The sequence below is a fragment of the Gopherus evgoodei genome, chromosome 20 (genome assembly GCF_007399415.2).
Source record: "Gopherus evgoodei ecotype Sinaloan lineage chromosome 20, rGopEvg1_v1.p, whole genome shotgun sequence".
Lineage (NCBI taxonomy): Eukaryota > Metazoa > Chordata > Testudines > Testudinidae > Gopherus > Gopherus evgoodei.
Window position 1 is genome coordinate 1,413,730 of NC_044341.1, and position 19,848 is coordinate 1,433,577.

Below are 19,848 nucleotides of genomic sequence, written 5' to 3' on the forward strand. Positions count from 1 at the left end.
ATCCTTCCATATAAATATATGGGCTAGAAAGTGATTATGTTTACATGTTTAAAAGGAACACTGTCCACCTAAAACATAAAATTACATTTCTGCCTACATTTTTGCAAATGCTATCGGCTCAAGTAACATTACTCTAATAGGGAGTCAAAATGTTTTTCCTATTTTTTCCAGCTTGCTGATGTTATGCAGCTGGTTACCTATCTTCACCTCTCTTTTGTGCAGATTTTTCAATCTCCTGAAAAATGAAAAAAAGTTGGGAATTTCAAGTTGATGGCATCCCTTGAATCCAACTGCCTCACAAAGCTGCATAGAAAGTATGATGTGCAGCATGAACAAAGACGCAGGATAAACTGTCCCATTCAAGACAGGGCTGTGGCTCCTAAATTCTGATAATTTCCCCTCCAAACCCTTGCAGTATGATCACCACTAAGAGCCACAAAAAAGTCCAGCCTTTCTTCCAAACCCTGCAGGTTGTCAGATACGCAAACAGACCTCTAGCTCTTTCCCTGTGTTAAAATAGCCTGTAACTCTGCCACTGTAACAGTTCAAAATTTCCTCAGCTTTGAAAATGTTTGCCATTCTAGGTTCTCTGAAGTTGAAGGAATTTTGGAAAGTTACAGAGAGGCAGAGTTGCAATTTCATTTTTCCTTTTGCAACTCAACTTTTCCACAGTTGGAGAAGGATTTGAAAAGTTATAACAGATAAAGGAAAACTGAAAAGAAATAAGTGAAAAGACAAACCCTAGACAGTCATCGTATTGCAGCCAATGGAGGAAAAAAAGCAAAGGGTGGTCTGGAAAGGGAAAAAACCATAAATTTGAAATTTAAATTCAAATAAAGTCTAAATGAAAATTTTCTTACAAAAAAGTTCAAATGAACTTTCTTCCCATGATTTTTTCCCCCCAGGTAGTCCCATTCCCTTTTTTGACAAGAGGATGATAGTTACCTTTTGTAATGCGCATTGAGAATTATAGCCAAGTGCTATATGCTAAGTGTCACTGGAATTATGTGGTGGGAGAGAAACGGAAGACGGCATGTAGTTTACTGTTAAGAACTGCCTTAGTTTATATAATATTAAGTACACTCTAGAAAAACAGATATTAGAGGAAAAGAGGTTGACAAGCCATTATTACTGTAGTTCTGGAATGAAGCACAGAACAGAAGCCCAGACAATTTGGGGCTCATGTTCCACTCTGGAAAGACACAGGGTGTTAACTTTTGTTGCACAGTTCAGCTTTCTGAACTTTTATTCTGGCTTCTTGAAGTTACTCTTCAGAACTCTGCAAACTGTGTGTAAAGACACAGAACAGATGTTGTTGTTGTTCCAGGCCAAGTTTCCGCCAAATGATTCCTACACAGAGGTTATGAAGTGCTCCAGGCTTTTTCCATCACAGAGATGCTGGAGAAGAGTAAGGTGTTGGACACTGACCATTCTAATGCATCAGTGCTGTCCATGCACTATTAAGTGAAGCAGGAATTTTCTAAAACAGTAGAAGTCAATGAATATGTAACTAATTTTATTCCACCTATAAACAGTATTTATTACGTAAAACTTTTTTGGTTCATGAAAAGAATGTAGGGAACACTCCAGTGGAGACCCAGACATAGTGGAACTTGGCTCTGCCACATCCCCATCTCCTCCCTAGGAGCTAGTGCAGGAAGCAGCAGAGTTCCCCTGTGCAGAGGGAGCTCTCCACCGGCTGTCTCCAATCACTCTAAAGGGACGTGCACCATAAGTGTATGTGCCTTAGCGGACTGGAGTTCTAGATGATTGTTTTTGTAGATAGAAGCTTTAAAACTCAGTAAAATTATGGGTTTAAGAACATACCAGTGTATTCATTTCTTTAAAAACAACGGCAGGATGTACAATAAAAGACTTCAAGTACATTGTTCACTGTAAACTGGAAAGCAGGATTGAAAGTTCAGTGGCTGCTGTGAGAAGAACAAAACAAAGGATTCGTTGTACCCCTATCACCAGTGGCAGCTTCATTAGCCAGTCTGCAAGAAAATGTTCTTTTAGCACCCACCTGTTAACTACTTGTAATTGAGGTTCATATTCCAGCTCTTAGAATACAACTAACTAGCGCCTTTCAACGAGGACATCAACAAACAGAAGACTTGCCTGGTAATTGAGCAGCTCCACCGCTTTTGCTCCCAGACCAGATACAACTTTTGTCAATCACACCATAATACAATAGGTCCCATTGCTTTGATCTTCTGCAGGTTGCAGGGCAGCTGTATCCACCTGACTTGCCTCTCATGCACTCTGGAGGATCCAAGGCCAAGGTGTAGCTAGCTACTTGAAACAGGAAACTAAGTAGCTTTTTCTGTACAAAAAGAAGTCAACCTATTCTAATCATATTATATATTACAGGCTGTAAATCTGTTCCTAACCTCCACCATGTAACAGAAAGGTAAAACAACAGAGTAAGAATTCAGGTTGTAGTCCTAAAATTGATGTTCCAGATTTACAAAGAAAGTCAATATCCCTGAAATTTCATCTTTGGGTATTCGTGCTGCTGCATGCTTGTGCAAGACGAACCTAAAGAGGAGAAAGATTAACAAATAGCACTTGTAAAGAACACATGCTGCCATATCCTAAAGTAGGGGTGGGCAAACTACGGCCCAGGGGCCGCATCCGTCCCTCCAGACATTTTAATCTGGTCCTCGAGCTACCTCTGGGGGATGGGGTCTGGGGTTTGCCCTGCTCTGGTACTCCAGCCGGGGGCTCGCCCCACTCCATGTGGCTCCTGGAAGCAGTGGCATGTCCCTTCTCCGGCTCCTATATGTAGGGGGCAGCCAAGGAGCTCAGCACACTGCCTCTGCCCCAAGCGCTGTCCCTGCAGCTCCCATCGGCCTGGAACCGCGGCCAATGAGAGCTGCAGGAGTAGCGCCAGGGGACGGGGCAGCGCACAGAGCTGCCTGGCCACGCCTCCGCATAGGAGCTGGATGGGGCACATGCTGCTGCTTCTGGAATCTGCTTGAGGTAAGTGCCACCGGGAGCCTGCCCACCATACAATTTCCATACCCAGATTTGGCCCTCCGGCCAAAAAGTTTGCCCACCCCTGTCTTAACGTCACCTACGCTGGAAAAAACGGAGGGCATGTTCACCCTTGAATTAAATCCTAAGCACTACCAGTAGCTCTCTCCCACTAATGAAAGCACTATTTGTATACAGCCCAGCTGAGTGTAAGCCCCAAGTCTGTGTATTTTCCTGATTAGCTGAACGGACCACATTGTGTAAAACCATATTTTCTGGGAGCGCCAAGATCCACGCAGACACAAGAGGAAAAGAATTTAAGAAGAAAGATTACAGGCAGAATCTAATGGATACTGATGGCCCATTAACTTAGCTACAGGGACAATGACAATGTTAGGCACCACAACAGACCAGTTTCAATTCATAGCCAAGTATATATTGACTTACAGATAACTTCTTCATAATTCCCAGGGTCTCTGGATTGAGATGACTCAAATTCCTTTTGGTCAGCTCACTGGCTGCTAAACGAATGTTCTGTACAGAAAAGACCACAAGTCTCAGTTACTGTTCAACTGTGTCAGACTGGTACATGTGAGTTTGTCAGTGAAATGAGTGAAAGAGCCAAACAAGATTGAAGCATCTGGATTGTATATTAGAAAGATTGATAGACCACCATATTTAAGAGCAGGGAATCATGTACTGCTTTTAGAGCAAGTAATGGACCCACTGTCCTGGGAACAGCATAAGGTCACTGATAAAACAGGACTAGTTACAAGCAGAGGACCAGATGCAGCATGAGACCACAGACTCATCTCACACCTTTGCTGTATTGCACCATGGCACATACTGCTATCAACCATTATTTTAAGTTGCATGTGGTGGACTTCAAAACCCACTAAAAGATTTCCCTACAATTTTAATAACTTTCTGCTTTACCTCCCCTCCTCCGACAGGGACTGTAATGATGACATCATTGCTGTTAGCAAGAGGGCTGCCGTTTGCAGAGACTATGTAGACATGCTCACGCGCTGCAGGCGTGCGTAGACCTGGTGTCTTGAAAAGCCTGAAAGACATTCCCAAGTTCCTGATCAATAATTTATTCCAGCCAATTAAAATGATCAGAAGTACATTTCATTAGATTCTCCCGAACTAGAGATTTCAAACATTTCATTTTCAAGGGAAACAGAAGATTGGAGAAAAATGTGTAACTTGAAGAGCAAAACCAACAGAGCTTTCAGAAACCAAAACTGTACTGACAAAAAACCTCTGATTAAACTAGGACATGATTTATCTTATCTTCTTTTTTCTAGCTATGACCTCCATCTACCCTCTCCTGTGGGACTACAGGCTTCTGGCTCTTAGTCAATCAAAACTCTGAGGCCAAAAGCTAAGGCCACTAAGTGATGTGTTGTAGTCATCTTTATATTCCATATTTTACACTGAAAGAACTAATTTGGAGAAGACACTTGACATGCTTAATGACTTCTTCGTTTCGGTCTTCACTGAGAAGTCTGAAGGAATGTCTAATATAGTGAATGCTTACGGGAAGAGGGTAGGTTTAGAAGACAAAATAAAAAAAGAGCAAGTAAAAAATCACTTAGAAAAGTTAGATGCCTGCAAGTCACCAGGGCCTGATGAAATGCATCCTAGAATACTCAAGGAGTTAATAGAGGAGGTATCTGAGCCTCTAGCTATTATCTTTGGGAAATCATGGGAGACGGGGAGATTCCAGAAGACTGGAAGGGGGCAAATATAGTGCCCATCTATAAAAAGGGAAATAAAAACAACCCAGGAAACTACAGACCAGTTAGTTTAACTTCTGTGCCAGGGAAGATAATGGAGCAAGTAATTAAAGAAATCATTTGCAAACACTTGGAAGGTGGTAAGGTGATAGGGAATAGCCAGCATGGATTTGTAAAGAACAAATCGTGTCAAACTAATCTGATAGCATTCTTTGATAGGATAACGAGCCTTGTGGATAAGGGAGAAGCGGTGGATGTGATATACCTAGACTTTAGTAAGGCATTTGATACGGTCTCGCATGATATTCTTATAGACAAAATAGGAAAGGACAAATTAGATGGGGCTACTATAAGGTGGGTGCGTAACTGGCTGGATAACCGTACTCAGAGAGTAGTTATTAATGGCTCCCAATCCTGCTGGAAAGGTATAAAACAAGTGGGGTTCTGCAGGGGTCTGTTTTGGGACCGGCTCTGTTCAATATCTTCATCAACGATTTAGATGTTGGCATAGAAAGTACGCTTATTAAGTTTGCGGACAATACCAAACTGGGAGGGATTGCAACTGCTTTGGAGGACAGGGTCAAAATTCAAAACGATCTGGACAAATTGGAGAAATGGTCTGAGGTAAATAGGATGAAGTTCCATAAAGATAAATGCAAAGTGCTCCACTTAGGAAGGAACAATCAGTTTCACACATACAGAATGGGAGGAGACTGTCTAGGAAGGAGTATGGCAGAAAGAGATCTAGGGGTCATAGCGGACCACAAGCTTAATATGAGTTAACAGTGTGATACTGTTGCAAAAAAAGCAAATGTGATTCTGGGATGCATTAACAGGTGTGTTGTAAACAAGACACGAGAAGTCATTCTTCCGCTTTACTCTGCGGTGGTTAGGCCTCAACTGGAGTATTGTGTCTAGTTCTGGGCACCGCATTTCAAGAAAGATATGGAGAAACTGGAGAGCGTCCAGAGAAGAGCAACGAGAATGATTAAAGGTCTTGAGAACATGACCTATGAAGGAAGGCTGAAGGAATTGGGTTTGTTTAGTTTGGAAAAGAGAAGACTGAGAGGGGACATGATAGCAGTTTTCAGGTATCTAAAAGGGTATCATCAGGAGGAGGGAGAAAACTTGTTCACCTTAGCCTCCAGTGATAGAACAAGAAGCAATGGGCTTAAACTGCAGCAAGGGAGATTTAGGTTGGACATTAGGAAAAAGTTCCTAACTGTCAGGATGGTTAAACACTGGAATAAATTGCCTAGGGAGGTTGTGGAATCTCCATCTCTGGAGATATTTAAGAGTAGGTTAGATAAACGTCTATCAGGGATGGTCTAGACAGTATTTGGTCCTGCCATGAGGGCAGGGGACTGGATTCGATGACCTCTCGAGGTCCCTTCCAGTCCTAGAGTCTATGAGTCTATATTTAGGCCAACATTTCAAAAGCAGACTCGGGATTTATGTGCACAGCTCCAGACATCCTGAGCCCAGCCTTCAGAAATGATGAGCACCCTCAGCTCCTATTGACTACAGCTTTACTTGAGAACAATAAGCACTTCTAAATATCAGGCCCAAGGGGTTTAAAAAACAAAAGCACCCAACCTTAAAAATGAAAGCACCTTCTTCTGAAATTTTAGATCCCTATTATATCCCTCCCTCAGTCATCTCTTTTCTAATCTGAACTGTCCCACGTTTTTTAATCTGTCCTCATATGAAAGCTGTTTCTTAGCCCTATCCATTTTTGTTGCTCTTCTCTGTATCTTTTCCGATTCTAATATATCTTTTTTGAGATGGGGTGACTGGTACTGCACGCACTGTTCAAGGTGTGGATGGTACCACAGATTTGTATAACAGCATTATATTTTCTGTATCCCTTTTCTAATGGTTCTTAACACTGATAGCTTTTTTTGACTGCCACTGCACATTGAGCAGATGTTTTCAGAGAACTCTCCATGATGACTCCAAGATCTTTCCTGAGTGGAACAGCTAATTAGACCCACCATTTTGTATATATAGTTGACGTCACAGGTCCACTTGTCCTTGGGGTATTTCCTTATGGCCTCATCTGGGTATTAGCTCCACTAAGGTCTGATGCTGCCCCCTCCCACTGCCCACTAGTGGCTCTCACTGCATCCCCCCCTCACTCTACAGGATGTGTAGTGCTCCTTCTTCACGATTCTTACCTAGGTCATTATGTAGTCCTCCCCTTCCAGTCCCACTGGATCAGCTGTCCTCGTCTTCTCCAGACAATCTTCCCATCTGATGCCAGGCCCTATGCCATTTTCACAGTGGCTGGAAGGGGAACCCCAGCCCACAAACTACTCTGGGTTCCAGTCCAGGGACCCTATGTCCAGCAACCATGGTCTGCTTGCTCCCTGTTGCTCTTTCCCTGGACTCCTTTCTACTTCTTTGCTCCATCTTCTGGCTCCCCTAGCTCTGAGTTTACCAACCCAAACTTCCTCCTCCCAGGGAGTGACTGCAGACTACTTCTGCAGCTTCCTTGTGGTTTCAGCTTGCTGGCTTTATATGAACTCAGCCTGCCCCTGCCCAGCTGCACTCCATCTTCACTTAGTGCCTGTCCATCAAGCCTAAGTCTCCTCCCAGGTGCAGCCTACCAGGTTAATTGACTTAATTTAACCTGCTCTGCCTTGTGTGGCATGGACACCCCATCACAGCTGAGACTATGTTTTCCAATGTGCATTACTTTGCACTTATCAACTCTAAATTTCATCTACAATTTTGATGCCTGGTCACCCAGTTTTGTGAGATCCCTTTGCAATTGTTCACAGACTCCTTTGAAATTAACTATTAAGTAATTCTGTAGCATCTGTAAATTTTGCCACCTCATCGTTCATCCCTTTTGCAGATCATTTATGAATATGTTGAACATCACTGGTCCCAGTATACATCATTGAAGGATCCTGCTATTTACCTCTCTCCACTGTGAAAACTAACCATTTATTCCTGCCCTTTGTCTCTTATCTTCTAACCAGGTACTGACTCATGAGAGGATCTTCCTTCTTATCTCATGACTGCTTACTTTGCTTAAGAGCCTTTGGTATGGGATCTTGTCAAAGTTCAAGTACACGAAATCCACTGGATCACCCGTATCCACATATTTGTGACCACCCCCTTTAAAGAATTCTAATAGATTGGTGAGGCATGATTTCCCTTTACAAAGCCCATGTTGACTCTTTCCCAACATATCTAATAATTGTTCTTTACTGTAGTTTCAACCAATTTGCCTGTTACTGAATTTAGGTGTGCCAGCCTGTAATTGCCAGGATTGCTCTGGGGCCTTCTTAAAAACTCGGTGTTATAATAGCTATCCTCCTCTCATCAAGTACAGAGGCTGACTTAAGCAATAGGTAACATACCACTGTTAGTAATTTTGCACATATCAGATGCACGTTTGAAAAACGGGAAAAGGAGAGGGAGAAGGGACAGTGTGGAGACGGTTCAAACAAATAGACTACAATATTGCTGATTTCACAGTACAAGACTGAGCACATTAAGCTATGCACAAATGAATACGGAATCATGAAGTCTCAAATTCTAATCCTGGCTCCGCTGGTGACACTCTACTAACAGTAGTCAAATAATCACACTTCTCTACCTCAGTTATCTCATCCTTAACATTTCAGGGTTGTGAAGGTTAGTCAATATCTCTACAGCACTTTGAATATGTGAAGTGTTATATTATGGCTCTTATAACATGCATCAGATATGAACAGCCACTGCCATGGGGCAGAATGGTAACAAGCTGATCTATATTGCAACTGTTCTGTCTTATCTCATGCAAGACTAATGACAAGACACGCTAGATGCCTTGACACCTGGTAAATGCTGATATTTAATAGAGACATTTTGCAGGATATGATAAATACACAGTTACGTGGCTTTGCTAATTAATGCACACTCACCTGGAATCAAACTTAGGGGTGACAGTGGCGGTCCTTCCCCATGTGCAGGCATCGGGGACTCGGCCAAGGGCTGGAGTGGCAAAGTTATTTTTGCTTGACCTGCTCAAAGAGACTGGCTATGGTAAGATGATGCCCTTTTAAAAGATTGGCTTAGTAGTTGCTTCTCAGTTCTGACCATCTGTTTTATTAGTTAGAAAAGCTGAGAACAATGTGAAGCTTTTTGGAAACCTCAGGTTTCTCTTGATTTTAGGTCATGCCTCTTGACATGGCAGCAAAGACTGCAATTTTATGACAGCTTGATTCAGTGTAAAACTCCACACGCCCCCAAAGAGAATAGCTGGTGAGTCACCTCACCCTACTATGAGACTGGAGACTGCCCTCTGTAGAGCTCCTCCATTCACCCCTACTATACCTGGGTTAGCTCCTCCAGAACAGCTCACTTCCTCCTCCATCCATCCACTCCAACCATGGCTTCTTTGGGAATATCATTTCTGGTCTCTCCTTTCCATCCCCACAGGGAAGAAGAGGGATTCACACCACTTCAGACTCTTACCTTTTACTAATGCGTTTCACTTTTGCTGATGGAGCTCTTCTGCTCTTCAAAACTGGCACCTTTTTGGTTGATGTCTTCATCTGGAACACACAGAACTCTGTGAATTATTAGTTTCTTGAACAAACTACAGCTCACCTCCAGTTCTGAAGAAGTGTTCCCATAACTGAACTAACACTGGTAACAGGAACTGAAGAACAAGACTCAGGGTTCCCCTGCTCAGATGATCAAAATGGTGGAAAACCTTTCCCTTTTGAGTCTTGGCTTTATCATAACCTAGAGCTGAGCTGGGGAAGATGCAGGGATTTGTGCAGAATTCTTTCCCATAGATATCAAAGTTCCAATAGTTAGTTAGAGCAGTCTTGGGTAAAAAGACGCCTGCTCCCAGAACATGATGGAGGTTTAACATACAATTTAAGAGAAAAGGAATATGAAATGTTTCTTTACAATTTCAGAAGTGGTTGGGTTCTACCTTATAACAGAATCTATCTAAGGCACTCACATATCATAGATTATTAGGGTTGGAAGGGACCTCAGGAGGTCATCTACTCCAATCCCCTGCTCAAAGCAGGACCAATCCCCAAATCCTTAAATGGCCCCCTCAAGGACTGAACTCAAAACCCTGGGTTTAGCAGGCCAATGCTCAAACCACTGAGCTATCCCATCCCCCAAAAGAATTCAGGCTATGAAGCAAAGGGGAAAACTACAGTTTCTCATTGAAGGTTTAGAGAAACACAAAATATATGAAAATACCCTGAAGTCCCCTGATAGTTTGTGGTTTTACACATTTCCCCCTTTTAAAAGAAATTCTCTCCCCAATGTGTGGTCTTTCACACAGAGGCAATCTAGGAAAACTGACTTTACAGTACAGAGGGAAAACAGTGAAAGAGACTACGCAGAGAACTTTTTCAAATGCACAAGAAAACAAAATGAGAAATGTCTCTCTTCCTATTATAATCATCTTGGATATTACAAATAGAATAGATAACATTTTCAGATGGTCATGTGATTTCAGCTGCATCAGAGGAGAAATATACATATTCTTCTGCAAAATAAAACTAGTTGTAAAGTTATATTTTACAAATTTAAAATAAAAAGATTATATAAACCTATAATTCTGATTAAAATAAGTAGCTATCCTACGGCAAGCAAGCCTGTAAGCATCACCTCGATCAACAACAGTCAACTCACTTTCTGCCTGGGCCATCACCACAATATATCAGTTATTTACCTTTCCTATTTTGGGATTAACATTTTCATGTTCTGGCTCTGATTCTTCAAGGGCTTTGTTATCCTGTTTCCTCTTCTTTGCTACAGGGAGCAAACTAAGTTCTGTTTCTTCTTCAATGGCATCGATATCCTGTTTGGATTTTTCAGCTAGAAGAAGAAAATAGTGTCCAAATTGAAAAAAATTAGAAGCATATTAAATTATCCACGAACAGGTAGGGTGAAAAGAAAACAGTTGTGAAGTTTGTTTGGCAAACAAGTTATTGAACTAGTAGTAATATACTTATATAGCGATAAAGTAGGATTTTATAAGGAAAGCGGTTTTATGGAAGGCATAAACAAATGTGAATAACACTTCTATAAGATTTAGCAAATCTAAGTTAATACACTCCAGATGTAACATCACATAGACTGAAGCAATAATTGTTTCTTTGAAACCTATTTAGGCCAGTTAATAAGCGTTGGAAGATAGTTGACAAGATCCATAAGGAACGAAAAAACATTCCGCTATTGATTTTACCCAGAACATTCAGCAATTCCTGTAAACAAACTGACCTTTCTTGACAATTCTGAAAGGCGTCTGGATAACTTCTGCTGTAAGTTTGTTTATTTCTGATAGTTCCAAATCTGCCTAAAACCAAGAGCAATCAGAATACCATGTGTATTGTTAGTAAATAACTAACTCATTCCTAACTGCCTGCAAACAGCAGTGTAAACCCATAATTACTTTACAATAAAAATGCTTCTATGCTGCTTTGCACTTTGTTGTGTTCGCACTTCCCCAGTATTTTAGAAATGGTAACAGTTTGCAGGACCTGCACAGCATTTAGTACTGAAGGGCTTTATTCAGCTACTACAGCTATTCCCAACCCCCAGACATTTCAGTCCAATCCCAGCGTAGAGGTTTTCTGGTTTACAAAGAAATGCATATTCTCTGGTGAGTGAGGCAGGGCAAGATAACAGTAAGAAAACATTGTTTAACTGATAGTCTGTTTAGTTGATTAGTATCACTTGTAGGCAAGCCAAGATTTCATTGCCGAAAAATGGCTTCCTATAAGAAGACTGCTAAAACTGAAAACTTTCAGCTATCTGGACGATGAGTGAAAGGATGTCAGGACACTTGCTATTTAAAAATCAAAGACAGACACCCACCATCAACTGCCAAGACACAGCTTGAATTACAAGGTCAGTTTCTGAAACTTGAGAAGCCTCTGAGTAAGAGGAACAAAGAGGTAGTTACAGAACTCAGGAACAAGTCTTCCAGTTACCAAGTGCTTCAGACTCTGGGCTTCTCTACACTTGAAACGCTGCAGCTGAGCCACGTAGAGCTTCAGTGTAGACACTCACTATAGCAAAGGGAGGGGTTTTCCAATCAGTATAGTTAATCCATGTCTCTAAGGCAGTAGCTAGGTGGTGGAAAAATTCTTCCATCAACCAAGGGCTGTTTATACTGGGGCTTAGGTCAGCTTAACTATGTGGTTCAGACGTGTGGATTTTTCACATCCCATAGTGATGCAGCTGAGCTGACTTAACTTTTGAGTGTAGACCTGGCCTCAGTAAAGATTCTGGAGAAGTCTGTATTAGGTGGCACCCATAACAATGAAGTGAGTTTCAATAGTCATTAAAATGCACTGCAAGGGAGACTGGATATGCATCCTGGAGAAAGGAGCGTCAAGATTTACAATAAACCAAGTAATCGAAAGAGAAGGCTAGCACTTTGGACAGACAGAAGACACTACAAACATTACATGTCTTATTTATTCCTTTCACCAAGTGCTGTGCTAAGACTCTTAAAATGATGCAATGGTTTAAATAAAGATTGGGTTCCTAAAAACATTGTACAGCAGTACCAGAAAAGAAGTTTCTATTTGACTAGATGTATGTTACCTACCGTTGCTGCTTCTTCTAGGGCCTTTTTACTTCCTCCTTTAGCTGGAGACAGAACATTGTTTATTAATGTACAACCAGAGTAATTTATGCAATATTAAAGTTTTAATACTTGGGTAGAATTAAACAATAAACATCCAAACAAATAGCATTTCTTGACAGTTAATGCCTAGCTTAAGATAAAGAAACTAGTGGGAAAGCAGGATTTATCATAAACAGAAAATCTGTGGCTGTCTATGAATGGATAGGATATTCAATTTGCCTCTTCTTGTTCCCAAAGATTTTTTTTAAACACATGATTTTGCAATCAGTCAAGCCAGTGCCACACCTCATGTCTCATGTGACAGTGGGTTTAAGACATCCAAAGGAAAAACATTTGAAGCCTAATTTTGAATTAGCACTTTCATACAAATAAAATTATCCAACATACTGACTTTAAATGTGATGTGTTACAAAAGAAATAATGTAATGTTATTATACATAGCAATGTAAATAGTAATTACATTTCTGAAAATCACGCAACTAGGATATGTCACTAAGCAGAGTCCACTAGCTCACTTATAGCTCTACATTTAGTACATTTTTGAACTATTTTGTCAATACATATTGGAGTGGATGGACCATACCAAAGTAGTCAAGCCAGTTCATTTCTCTCAGTGCCAGAGGAAGTCTGAGGTTTTCTATGTTATAAAGATTATCCAATTCCTTGAGAAGATTTTGCCCATTTGTTTGTAGCTGATCAATTCTCGTTTGGACTAAAAGAAAAAAAGGATTTTGATTGATTACTACATAGAACACAAATGTTATTCAGGGATTTACATATTAGGGCTAGAATTTATACTTCTCTGAATATCAGCAAAAATCTACTCCCTTGTGTACACACTTTTCTGATCAAATCTATTTCATTCTTCCCAAATGAGCCTTTTTGAGCACTTACATTTTCATTTGCTGTGAGCCAATGGTAGAAAATTAACTCAACTGTATAAAGGTATGTCTGCAGTGCTTCTGCATAGACACTCCCTATATCGACAGGAGGGTTTCGCCCATTGGTGTAGGCAATCCAGCTCCCCAAGAGGCAGTAGCTAGATTGGTGGAAGAATTCCACAAGGTGGAACAGACTGTTATGTACCCTGTATGGGTTCCAATATGGGCGGTATCATTAAACAATTACAACACATACTTGATGGGACCACATCCTGAAAGAAATCTTTCCTGAACCCTCTCTTCTGCCCTTGAATTAACCCCCCAATCTCATCATCAGAAAAAAGTTCTGTGCAGATCAAGATACATTAACTCAAAGCAGCACTAGACACTGCCAGAACAACAGATGCAAAGCCTGTAGACATATCTCCACTGCTGCAATGATGAACACACCTTACAACACACCTCTCATGGCTTCTACACATGCCTATAACAAGACATGGTGTATCTCAGCCAGTGCACTAAACATACCTTGGTAACAACTATGTGGGTGAAACCAGGCAATCACTATGCTTCTGAATGAACTCACACAGAAAAATGATAAAAGACAAAAATACCACATCACCTGTGAGGTGCACTCTTTTCACAAAGTGATAATTCTATGTCTGACCTCTCAGTCCTCATCCTCAAAGGAAACCTGTGCAACACCTTCAAAAGATGAGTCTAGGAACTTAAATCCATAACTGTGCTAGATACTAAAGATCATGACCTGAACACACACACACTGGATTTATGGTTTACTACAACAATCTATAACGCACTAAACCCTCTCCCGATAACTGGAAAGGTATTAACAGGCCACTTCACACTGAATGGTCCCTTGAAATATGTATTAACTACTTAGACTGAACAATCTGTTTTACCTGTATTTAGCTGTGACACTGAGCATACATTTCCCAGATCTGAAGAAGAGCTCTACGTAAGCGTGCAAGCCTGTTTCTCACCAACAGAAGTTGGTTCAATAAGAGATATTGCTTCACGTACCATGTCTCTAAATATCCTATTGACAAGCATCCAATATTAATATTTGTCAGCTGCCAGTGCCCTCTGAAAAGAGTTCCTATTTTAGTTTAATTCCTAATAGACTTGCATCAACATTGCAGCATTCTTATCACAACTAGCCCACTGGATAGAAGCCTCAGGAAAGGGCAAGGATGGCATGAGCATCAAGGATTAAACCCCCTTTTCAAATCCCTCAAAGTCATCCCTCTGGATCAAAGCTATGGCTTTTGCGCTGTGTCTGTCCTGCCTGTACAGGACTTCAGTGTCCTGAGGTGTCAGCCTCCAGGGTTGTAAAGACAATAACTTTCATCACCATTAAATTAACCTGGAAAACAACTTGGGACCCTGAAGCCTTTGTAGAAAATAAGCTTTATGAATAAGTGCAATGGTTACCTTCACGGTCAAAGTCCTTTAAAAATGCAGTGAGCTTTTTCTTCTTCACATTGTTTTTGCTGGTTCTATTGGCTGTTTTCTTCCTGGATGGTGCCATGGTGTCAAATGGAGCTCTGCGGCAGAAGGGAAACAGCCAGTTGGGTTCATACAAGAAGGGAATACTTACCAGTCAGAGACAAGAGGCCCCTAGTCTTCTGGGATGCTGAGAGCTACTACTGCTCTATCCCTATTGAAAACCAGGGATCCTGAGACTATTGCAAGCCACAGCAGAGAGCCTGCTTTGGTGCCCTACACAACGGAGTGGTTCCCCAGGACCATGATCAGGCAGCAGATGCACCACTGGTGGCATGGGGCAAAAAGCCTGGCCGGGGCTTGTCCGAACATAGGGCTGATCCTGATTTGCTCCAGCGGTGGGGGCTCTGGGCTGGTGAAGCTAAACAGGCCCAGCCCCGTAACCCCCCCCAGCGGGCCCCCCCGTGTCCCCACCAAACAGCCCCCATCCCCCCCCACGAGCGGGGCCCCCCGTCCCCCCCAAACAGCCCCCATCCCCCCCACCCACGAGCGAGGCCCCCGTAACGCCCCCCAGCGGGCCCCTCCGTGTCCCCCTCAAACAGCCCCCATCCCCCCCACCCACGAGCGGGGCCCCCGTAACCCCCCCCAGCGGGCCCCTCCGTGTCCCCCCCAAACAGCCCCCATCCCCCCCCACGAGCGGGGGCCCCCCGTCCCCCCCAAACAGCCCCCATCCCCCCCACCCACGAGCGGGGTCCCCGTAACCCGCCCCAGCGTCCCCCCCCCAAACAGCCCCTACGAGCGGGCCCCCCCGTGTCCCCTCCCATCCAAACTGCCCCCCCGGACCCCTCCCGGTCACGACCCCCGGCTCCCCGGGACGGGACCCCTCGCCACTCACCAGCTCGCTCCGGTGACCCCAACGCGCGCGCGAACCCGAACACCTACATTCAAACCCGAGCGCCCAATCAGCGATGCGGCGGGACGGCGCTCAAACGCGCATGCGCTCCCTCCACCAATAGAAAACGGAACACGAGCGAACTACAGTTCCCAGCATGCCCTTGGGGAGGCAGGTGACTTCCACCTCTCGCGAGAGCGCGTCACCCCAGTAGACGGTCTCACTTCCGGTCGGAGGAGCGTTAGCAACGGTACTGCCCAGGGCCCCGGTTGTGTAGGGCTCAGGTAAGGGAGGGCCCTGGGGTTAGCCTGACCCCCCTCAACCTCTCCCCGACCCCCGCATGCAGACCCTCCCCCCTCGGGGCCCCGCTTCCCCCCCCGGGGCCCCGTATGGAGACCCTCCCCCCGGGGCCCCGTATGGAGACCCTCCCCCCCGGTGCCCTGCTCCCCCCCCGGGGCCCCGCATGGAGATTCCCCCCCCAGGGGCCTGTTCCCGTTTCCTCCCCTCCCAAATCTGCCCCCATGGAGACACGCCCCCCCATTGCCCCGTATGGAGACCCTTCCTCCCTCCTTCACTTTCCCCCAGCTCTGGCAGGGCTCTTCCCTCAAATATGTTCACCCCCATAAGCAGCAGTCTACCCCCCCCCCCCCGCCTGTCCATTTCTAAAGCAAACTCTTGTCTAGGCGCTGCCTGATCCCCTGGAGCCTGCGCTCCTCAGCCAGTGGTGCTGGTCTGTGGAGGGAGGGTGGGGAGCATGAACAATGGCTGCTTACTGGACGGTGGGGAGGGCCCTTTAGCCCTAGGGTCTCTCTACCTGTGTGTGCTTATTGCTGGTTTCTATGTGGTTCCCATCACCAGAGCCTCACTTTCTGCAGCTCCAGGTCTGCCTGTAAGAGGATGTCAGAGAGCTCAGCCATCCTGGTCCTTCATCAGTCCCTGCGAAAGTGCTTCCAGGCCATACAGCAGCAGCAAGAGGCTTGGCAGACAGCGCTGACAGGCTGTAAGCCCCTCCTGAGCTCCCTCAGCAATCTGGCGGAGCAGATGCAGGCCTGTCAGAAGGTCACATTTGCACATACACCACTGCAAGCCTTCCCGGATCTGGAAGAGCAGTTAAAGTACAAGCAGCGCTGTGCAGCAGAGACCCTGCTGGAAGAACTGGGGGGCAAAGTGTAAGAGGCTGTTGTGTCAAGTTGTGAGCATTATGAAAGCTTGGGCAAACATGCTGACAGAGGTGCAATTTCCCCTTCTGGCCTGTTTGCAGAATTCACATCTGAAGGAGAGGTGATAATGTAAACCTAAGCATCACATTTCTGTCTGGAAATGTTGTACCTCTTGTTCTAACAATAAGTAAAATCATAACAACTGAAAGTGATGAGCAAAAAAAAATTTCCCCTGCCTTTCAATTTGTTTACTTTGACTTTACATAGTGTGCCAGATTCTCAGGTGGTGTCAATCAGTGTAGCCCCAATGAGCTCTGTTGGACCTTCGTTGAGTTACAATAGCTAAGAATCTGGCCGAGTATTGTTAAATATTTGTTTTCACCCTTTGTCCTTGTTTTGTGTCAGTCTTTCTCACAGAATCTTGGAAGTTTGTGTGGGATGAGCATTTTAAAAAAGAAGAAATATATAATTGTAAAATCACAAGAATTATCAGGGGTCTCGGTCATGTGTAATACTTAATAGTTTAGAGGAGTTAATAGTACTCATTAGATTTCAAGTTACAATGTCTCTTTGAATTATGTAATTTGTTCATGCTTTTAGTAACATGCTCTATATTATCAGTTATGTAGTCACATAGGTTTGCCTTTTCCTCGCATGAATTCCCTAGTTCCAGTTCAGGTTACACGTACTGCATATTGTTCAACTTACCAAACTGTCACTGCAGGGTGAAGCACTTTTAAAAAAAAAAAAAAAAAAAAAGCAAGTACTTAGAATGAGGCCACCCTTTGGAAAACACAGCCCTGAGTATTACTCTCTGTTTTCGCAGAGCTGACTTGCAGAAAGTGCGGGATGTAGTTAGTGGCTACGTGGGCACTGTTTTCCAACTCTATGAGCAGCATGCGGATGTGCTAGGTTTTGAGGCTTCTGTGCAGCGTACTGCTCTTATCCCCTCGCTGGCTGACATGTTGGAATGGCTGCATGATATTGAGAGATATTACCGACATGTGTATCCTTCACTAGAAGAGCTAAAAGTTTGTAGCTCAAACAGGTCAAGGAGGTTGTTGTCTTGATTCATGTCAACAGAACTGGATTTACCTTTCTTTATTTATGGGTTATCATCAACTGGTGACCAATAAGGTCACAATAAAACCACACCAAGGATTTTGATGGACAACTCTGTCAGATTGCTCCTGCCCCCACCTTCAGGAGTCAGTCTCCTGGCCCTGCTGTTTGGCCATGGGAAATGAGATGAATAGGGGAAATTTTTAATAAGTGAATTTCTCAAAGAATTTAGAAAATACAGTCCATAGAGGGCAAAGAAGCTTAGATACTTGGGGTGACTATCGTTAGTGGGTTCTGACAAGGAACAACAATTTGAGCTCTCTCAGCATGTCCTGGTGGGAGGGGGAGTTGGACTGCAGGGCTACAATGGGGCACTACTCTCTTTTGAGCTCATAACTTCCTAAGAAGTCAGCTGGCTTGTGTTTCCTTCTTTCCCCGACCTCCTACTGGCCCCACATTTCAATCCTTACCTTCCAGAAAGGTACTTGGAGAGTAAACTCCTCCTCCTCCAAATCAGATACGACAACTTGCCAGACATGCAAACCCTGCCACAGTCCTGGGAGAAGGTTTTGGAGCACAATAGCCGAAACATGGTTCAAGGTATTTTCATAACAACTCTTAAACATCTTAATGTGAGCTTAGTACTATTGAAAGGGGCTGGCGTGGTGGCCCTGGAGACTGAAGGCCACTGTTTATCACCTGAACCTGTACTGTAATGGGTTTGTTTAGTCTGGAAAAGAGAAGACATGGGGGGAGAACACACAACACAGTTTTCAAGTACGTAAAAGGTTGTTACAAGGAGGAGGGAGAAAATTTGTTTTTCTTAACCTCTTGAGGATTGGACAAGGAGCAATGGGTTTAAATTGCAGCAAGGGAGGTTTAGGTTGGACATTAGGAAAAACTTCCTAACTGTTAGGGTGGTTAAGCACTGGAATAAATTACCCGGGGAGGCTGTGGAATCTCCATCATTGGAGATTTTTAAGAGCAGGTTAGACAAACCTGTCAGGGATGGTCTAGATAATACTTAGTTCTGTCATGAATTCAGGGGACTGGACTAGATGACCTCTTGAGGTCCCTTCCAGTCCTATGATTCCATGCAGCCGCAACAAGCTCTATCAATTAGCGTTAGCATTTCGGGATAGTATTTGTTATATAGACACTTGTCCTCTGGGAACTGGACTGAGAGTCACTGAACAATCACTATATGGTAACAACTGGAAGTCACTGCAAACCTGGAGTTGACTGGAACTAGGACCTTTGAATAGAGGCAATAGGTTCGGTATCCCATTTACCAGTCCTCCTAAGATATTGCATTGTTGGTGGTTTACTCACCATTGGTCCTTGGCAATAAGCGGGGAAGGGGTGTGTGTGTGTGTGTGTGTGTGTGTGTGTGTGTGTGTGTGTGTGTGTGTACAAAAATAACATTTACCGCAACATTAATGGCTTCCTTTCTTTCCTCCCAACCTAGACACTCTTCTGAAGGTCTCCTTTCTGGAGACTCTGTGAGTGGCTCTATTATTAACCAACTTGCAGAGAGAAAACACCAGAGGATTTGTATGGAATGATTCGTTTTGGGTGCCCAGGATAATACTTGTTCAGGATACCCATAAAGAACCTGGATTTGCTGAATGAGCTAGCCCAGTGCAGGAGTTTCCCTGGCTCTCTGCTGTGAGCTAAGTGGTCTGTTAAAAGTCAAACAAGCCTGGTACCTGGCCCCCAGTGTGAGGGCCCTGCTGCTTCCTTGGCTTATGAAAGTGGATTTGATGTAGCAGCTGAAACAGTGGCTGGGTTCATAAACTGAAGACAAGTGGAAAATGACAGATGTGGACTTTCTTCTTTAGCTCAGGGAGAGCTGCCAGCAGCAGCACTTGTGGACTTTTTGTATGCTAAAGGAAATATATTTTTTTAATAAAAAAATGTCTGAGTATTTGTGGTTAATGGCACACGGCAGTTATACCCCAGGTAGCTAAATAAATGTTAGAGCAAAAACCTCCACTTAAAAATATTCCTTGTGTGGTGCTTACCTCCTGTCATTACATGTAAC

General features: G+C 43.7%; 2 protein-coding genes across 3 annotated transcripts; one reads left to right on the forward strand and one right to left on the reverse strand.

The window, feature by feature from the left end:
- Positions 1–1,101: 1,101 nt before the first annotated feature.
- CDCA8 (cell division cycle associated 8) lies at positions 1,102–15,675 on the reverse strand. The gene is made up of 11 exons (XM_030539209.1): positions 15,586–15,675; positions 14,679–14,791; positions 12,929–13,057; positions 12,307–12,347; positions 10,971–11,046; positions 10,420–10,565; positions 9,192–9,271; positions 8,639–8,737; positions 3,916–4,042; positions 3,427–3,513; positions 1,102–2,541 (listed from the first exon to the last, which is right to left on the reverse strand). Exons 2-11 carry the CDS (start codon positions 14,773–14,775, stop codon positions 2,497–2,499), a joined length of 927 nt encoding a protein of 308 aa, XP_030395069.1. The 5' UTR covers positions 14,776–14,791; positions 15,586–15,675; the 3' UTR covers positions 1,102–2,496.
- Positions 15,676–15,782: 107 nt separating this feature from the next.
- C20H1orf109 (chromosome 20 C1orf109 homolog) lies at positions 15,783–19,611 on the forward strand. Of its 2 annotated transcripts, none has more exons than XM_030539200.1 (5): positions 15,783–15,866; positions 16,441–16,751; positions 17,569–17,748; positions 18,286–18,404; positions 19,273–19,611. In XM_030539200.1, exons 2-5 carry the CDS (start codon positions 16,480–16,482, stop codon positions 19,308–19,310), a joined length of 609 nt encoding a protein of 202 aa, XP_030395060.1. In that variant the 5' UTR covers positions 15,783–15,866; positions 16,441–16,479; the 3' UTR covers positions 19,311–19,611. The 2 variants fall into 2 exon arrangements, with proteins under 2 accessions (XP_030395060.1, XP_030395061.1); XM_030539201.1 differs by having other exon boundaries at positions 15,789–15,866; positions 16,458–16,751.
- Positions 19,612–19,848: the final 237 nt, after the last annotated feature.

Coding starts and splice junctions, on each gene's coding strand:
- CDCA8 (XM_030539209.1), bottom strand. CDS start 14,775: ATGGCACCATCCAGGAAGAAAACAGCCAATAGAACCAGCAAAAACAAT. Junction 12,348..12,928: donor GAACTGGCTTGACTACTTTG/GTATGGTCCATC, acceptor TTCTGTCTCCAG/CTAAAGGAGGAAGTAAAAAG. Junction 11,047..12,306: donor CCCTAGAAGAAGCAGCAACG/GTAGGTAACATA, acceptor TCTTGGTTTTAG/GCAGATTTGGAACTATCAGA.
- C20H1orf109 (XM_030539200.1), top strand. CDS start 16,480: ATGTCAGAGAGCTCAGCCATCCTGGTCCTTCATCAGTCCCTGCGAAAG. Junction 16,752..17,568: donor GAAGAACTGGGGGGCAAAGT/GTAAGAGGCTGT, acceptor CTGTTTTCGCAG/AGCTGACTTGCAGAAAGTGC. Junction 18,405..19,272: donor TAGCCGAAACATGGTTCAAG/GTATTTTCATAA, acceptor CTCCCAACCTAG/ACACTCTTCTGAAGGTCTCC.